Genomic DNA, 6,000 nt, shown 5'->3' with positions numbered 1-6,000 from the left:
TATTATCCTGATAATGACTATCTAGCTTTCTAAAAAATATAAATGCAAGATTTTGTTGGTGGTATTAGTGTTACAGAATGCATAGCTTTTGAGATGAGTCTATATCCTCAGTTTTGATCCTCTTCTCTGTCTTGTTGCTGGATTTAGCAAGGCTAAGTGGCATAAAAGATAAATTGAAGCAGACCAAGAAGGTCATTATTCAGGAGCAAAAGCTTGGACTTTGGTAGGATGGTGACTCAGGGTTAAGCATTCATATCATTTTATTGTGGCAAGCTTATCTCATAAAATTATAGGCTAAAGTGGTGTAGGTATTTAGGTCTCTTCATCTCAGGATGGTTATCACAAAGAGCACTTGTTTTATGACGTTTCCATCATTAGATGCAGAAATGTCACAGGTATTTAACCAAAACCACAGAAATTTGTCCTTTAGGTTTGTGAAGGCATCACTGATTCAGATGGTTTGCTGATATTTTCAATTCACTAAATAGCCCTAATTAAAGGATGTTTAGTTCTGAAGAATGCACTGTGTAGCTCCCATCTGAAATACACTGAAATCTACTTGTAATAAATTCAGATGTAGTGAAAATCTTCTTTAGTATGAAATAAAATTAAAGCTGTGTATTCCTTCAATGCTTTGCAGTGGGGTTGATGGTGTTACTGTGCAGAGGACTTCCTCTCTATAATGTAATAAAGAGCTAGGAAGTTCCTCTAAACTGAAGAGCTGAGAAAAACCACTACCACAGTCATGGTATGAAAGCACAACCACTGGCAAAGTTCCTGGCAGCTCTGTGGTAAAGTAAATAAAGCTACTCTTTTTGATTCAAAAGTGAAAAGGAAAGTTTGCTGGTACTTTTGTGACCACTAGAATGAAATGGAGCTGTTCTGTATCTTTCTAAGTGCAGAAAATTGTGCTGATGCTAATGCTAACCTTGAAAGCAAGAAACCTGGAGGGAAGTGTAGAAAGACTGTAATCCTTCTCCCCGTGCTCTAGGAAAAGCTAATTCTGTGGGCCACAATTATTACTGATGCATATGAGTTGTACTTATATTCTGCCTAGTTTGTTTGAAATTGACAAATAGTTTGTGTTTTTTTATTGAATAAAATTAAAAGGAAAAATAATTAGAAGTATGTGTATAGGAAGCACTTGTGCTCTATATCTGGTTTTTTGGTTTTTTTTCCAGTCATTACCATAGTATGATAGGATTATATTTACTACAGTTAGTAGTACATACGCCATACAAATTATATGTTGTTTTGACATGTTACTATTGCCTACACTACTCCTACGACTTTCAGAAGCCTCCTCAAGTATAATCAATGCTGATGTGAGAACAAGTACAGTATAACCAGTTCTCAAGCAATAACTTTTTTTTTTTTAATAGCCCAAGAGAAACCTTGTATTTAAAATGTTTAGTCCACATGATATATACAGTTACACATGACACAATTTGAATTGTGTAATTTTATGGCACTAGTATTTTGCTACCTTTTCCCTAAATGAAGTTAATGTCGTAAATGAAGTGCAATTGCTTCCACCATTTTTTAAGTGTTACTAATTAAAGACAATTGAAACAGCAAATCAAAGTCTAATTACAGCAAAAGCTGGACTGTCCATTCTTCCAGGCAAGAAAGGTGCACAAATAAAATAGCTGTTTTGCTGAACACCCACAATATTAGATGTGTAGGCACATCCAGGCTACTTATGTTTTGTTAAGGAATATTTCCTTTCACAGTAGATCTTCCTCTTCTGGAAGATGTTGAGCAGGAACATTTGATTCAGCAAAGATGAAGCACAAGGTATTTTCACTGTAGGATAGCATGAGAGAGAGAGAAATCAAATCTTAGATTAACACTTCTTTATAACTTGAAAAGTCAGGGGAGAGGCTATCAGTCCTTTGGGGTAATGGAGAAGACAGCACTGAACTCAGAATGTCTGATTTCCACAGCTCATAAATCACTCGTGGTAAATGTAGGGTACATGGATTTAAACTCACTAGTATTATGGCAGCCAAATCTTTTTGTATATGTGTGTGATAGCTCTGGTCCAGAACACCTTTATGGGTGTTGTCTCTTCATTTCTGTTCCTTGATGTTTTGTTCTTCTTGAGTTGGACACTTTGAGACCTTTCTTCTTCATTATCTGTCTTGTGTAAAAGTAGTCAGCAAATAGTTGGTGTATATAGAGTCCATAATACTTTACATGGTTTGGCACAGCTGATTTGTTATGGTTGAGCAAACATGACATATTTTCTTTACCATAGGTAAACCTCTCTCCATGTTGTGAGGTTATATTTTTACTGTATATATTTCCTCCCTTGGTGAAGTCTCTGCTGGCAGTTTCTAAAGCAGGGGCAAATACCTCTTAGAAATGCACAAAGTCTCACACCAGCTCACCCATAAGGAAGAGTAAATGGGCAGGGAGGTAGAAAACTTCTGAGAAATGCAGCTATAAAACATCGACAGAACCAAACTCCTCACAAGTAAGGGTAATGATATCACTGCCAAACCCTGTCCTGTTGTTTTCACTCTCTGGAGTTTCACTTTTGTCTTTGCAGTTTAGCATCTCTGTTTTATTTTGTACTAAGATAATCAGTAACAGAAGTGAAAACCTTTTTGGGAAACAGCCAAGGCAACCCAAAGCAGGGCAATGTGCTCTGGACTAACTTCTTTGTTATACGAAACACTCTTTACTGTTGATTGCTAAAGTTTTTATATCCATGCTCATACATGGATGTAAAAGAGTAACCATAGACATTGGGGAAGACAGTATTACTATGATAACTAATGAAAACCTCTTTGTTGATAATTGGGCATTAATCCTTCCCTTGTCCTTCTGTATGAATTCGTACACCAAATTTGTATTTGGGAAAACATTGTCTTCTAATAGTTGTTCCTTGAAACTATTGCCTCATTTTCATCTTTCTTGAAGGTACTTTGCAGCTGCGGAATGTATTTAAGTCCTTGCACTTCCAGATTAAAGAAAGGCAGAATCTACAGCAGTGCTATGTTTTAGAAGAGGAGCAAAAGCAATGGAGCTAGCTTCTCTGTGCTATAAATCTCAGGACTGTGGCTGTGGCGTGTACAAAGACTGACATTTTCTAAAAGGAGGTTCAAAGTGACTGAACCACTGTAACTAATGTCTTTAACTCTTCATTTGGATCATGCATCTAATGCTGCTCACCTTTTCCCTTTAAGAAATCAAAGCATAGCTACCCCTATTCCCCAAGTGAGCCTACCTGCTCCATGAAGAATGTAGATAAATAATATCAATTAGTCTTGTTGGTGCATTGCTCTGACTTTGCCTGTGGCTTTTCCTTGGATCAATATCAGTTGGATAACCAGTTGGCGGCCAGTATCCCCTGGTGTCCCCCAGGGTTTGGTATTAGGGCCTCTTCTCTTTAACATTTATTTATTTAACTTTATTAATGATCTTGATGAGGGGATTGAATATATTCTCAGTAAGTTTGCAGATGTGACCAAGTTGGGAGGGAGTGTTGGTCTGTCAGAGGGGAGAAAGGCACTACAGACCTGGATAGACTGGATCAATGGGCAGAGGCAAACTGTGTGAGTCTCAATAGGGCCAAGTGTCGGGTCCTGCATTTTGGTCACAACAACCTCATGCAACCCTACAGGCTTGGGGAGGAGTGGCTGGAAAGCTGCCTGATGGAAAGGGACTGTGGTGTGCTGATGGACAATCAGCTGAATATGAGCTAGCAGTGTGCCCAGGTGGCCAAGAAGGGCAATGGCATCCTGGCTTGTATCAGGAATGGTATGGTAAACAGAACTAAGGAAGTCATCCTGCCCCTGTACTCTGCATTGGTGAGGCCTCACCTCGAGTACTGTGTTCAGTTTTGGGTACCTCAGTACAGAAAGGGCATTGAGGTGCTGGAGCAGTTCCAAAGAAGGGCAACAATGCTTGTGGAGGGCTTGGAAAATGTGCCTTAAGAGGAGTGACTGAAGGAGCTATTTAGTCTGGGGAAGAGGAGGCTGAGGGACGACTTTATTGTTCCAATATCTGAAAGGCCATTACAACAAGAGTGGGGTTGGTCTCTTCTCACTGGTGACAGGTGGCAGGATGAGGGGAAATGGCCTCAAATTGCACCAGAGTAAGTTTAGTCTGGATATCAGGAAAAACTTCTTTACTTGTTAAAATAAAACTTCTTTAGTTGTTAAGCAGTGGAATAGGCTCCCCAGGGAGGTGGTTGAGTCACCATCCCTGGATGTATTTAAAAACCGTTTGGATGTGGTGCTCAGGGGCATGATTTAGCAAAGGGCTGTTAGAGTGAGGGTTTGCATGGTTAGGTTGTGGTTGGACTTGATAATCTTTAAGGTCTTTTCCAGCCTGAGCAATTCTATGACTTAATGGCAGTGGACAACCAAACAGCTGATTTATGGAAAAACTAATTTATATGGCTGACAAAATGTATGTATGTTTGACATTATAGATTAAGAAAAGTCTGTATTTTTTGAGACATTGTAAATGTATTTTTATAAATATCAAGAAAATTCATACAAAGTGTGTACTGTTTCTATATTTTTTTTTCTTTGTGGCAGAACAAATGCCTTGTTCTGTTCTAAGACTAAAAGCAGTATTTTTCTTTCTTACTGGATAGTTCATGATCTGAGTGTCAGGGAGTCCAGTGAACCATTTTGAGCCAATGTTAATTTTATAAATTGCATTCCCTTTACCACAATCCCCATGAAAAAGATATTCAGCTGTATGATCACTCTTAGAAAATTTTAATACGACCCTTGAAATCTGCTTGAATTCAACTTCTTTAAAAAAAAAGAAAAAGTCTCTTTCTAGTGGAAGCTGTGAAAGTATCAGAGAGTCTTATGCCTTAGAGGTAATTTTTTTCCATACATAATAGTGAAACTCCACTGTTATAATTTGTGGGTGTTTAAAATATTCTCTCTGTAAAGTTGAAGTTCCTGATTAGCAGTGTGCGGTTTGGACTCTTAATGTTTGTTTTGTGTAATTTTGGTTATTATTATTGTTTGGTATTCATGTGATTTTCATTGCAATTTCTGTATTTGTTTTTCAGTCTTTTCCTGGCCCAAGTCTTGAAAGTGAAGATTTTAACATACCTCCCATCACTCCTCCGTCATTGCCTGACCATTCACTGGTACACTTGAATGAAATAGAGTCTGGGTATCACTCTCTGTGTCATCCAATGAACCATAATGGCCTACTTCCATTCCACCCACAAAACATGGATTTACCTGAAATTACAGTTTCCAACATGCTTGGCCAAGATGGGACGCTGCTTTCCAATTCACTCTCTGTGGTAAGCATTTTCATTCTTTCCCTTTTCTACTACTTTAAGTTGTGAAAATGTGTACATAAAGAATCAGGGGTAGCTTCCACACAGGTCATAGAGCAAGCTGACCTGACGCTCAGTTTTACATCATACTGTGAAATGCTCCTCCTACTTGAGGCAGTGGGGATTTTACAGGTGAATTCCTCAAAGCCAGGATGATACCCACTGTCTGGAGCAGTATTAGCCCTACATTATGCAGGTTTAAGTAATGACAAAAGCAGGCCCAGGGTTTTGACTTTATTGGAGCAAGATTTGGATCCAGATGGCTGTTGTTCTATGTTTTTTCTCTTATGAGGATCTTTCCATTCTAATTAGCATGTACTGAAAGATGTACAAAAAATGTAATATCTCCTTTCTTGTTTACCACACGTTTGGAAAACAGCAAATGTTATTTCTGATTCTAGGCCAAATCTTATAGCCTTTTTACAGTTTCCAGTTCGTATCCAGACAGAATCCAATTTAAGTGACTGGACAATTTGCTTATAAAATCTGTCAGATAGTCATTATGGTTGTAGTCTTAGGAAGCTTTATATAATAAATCACTTCTTTGAATACTAAATTGCTTGCAACAACTGCAGAGCTACTTTACATGTTACATTTTCAAGTGGGCTCTACAAATAATTAGTATACTGCCTGCGTACCAGCTCCGTACAAGACCTTTTTATGAAGGCCATTGTTTC

At 38.2% G+C, this 6,000-nt stretch overlaps 1 protein-coding gene across 2 annotated transcripts in view; it reads left to right on the top strand.

Annotated features, from left to right (window-relative positions):
- The window catches only part of TOX (thymocyte selection associated high mobility group box), a 216,222-nt gene that overhangs the window by 124,914 nt on the left and 85,308 nt on the right, over positions 1–6,000 (top strand). For both annotated transcript variants that reach the window (XM_015855652.1, XM_015855653.2), the window contains exon 3: positions 5,045–5,287. In XM_015855652.1, the coding sequence (XP_015711138.1) occupies positions 5,045–5,287 (243 nt within the window). The remainder of the gene's footprint in view (positions 1–5,044; positions 5,288–6,000) is intronic.

This window comes from Coturnix japonica, chromosome 2, assembly GCF_001577835.2.
Source record: "Coturnix japonica isolate 7356 chromosome 2, Coturnix japonica 2.1, whole genome shotgun sequence".
In the NCBI taxonomy this organism is placed as follows: domain Eukaryota; kingdom Metazoa; phylum Chordata; class Aves; order Galliformes; family Phasianidae; genus Coturnix; species Coturnix japonica.
Note: the sequence above shows the minus strand (reverse complement) of the source record. Positions and strands in the feature narration are given on the sequence as shown.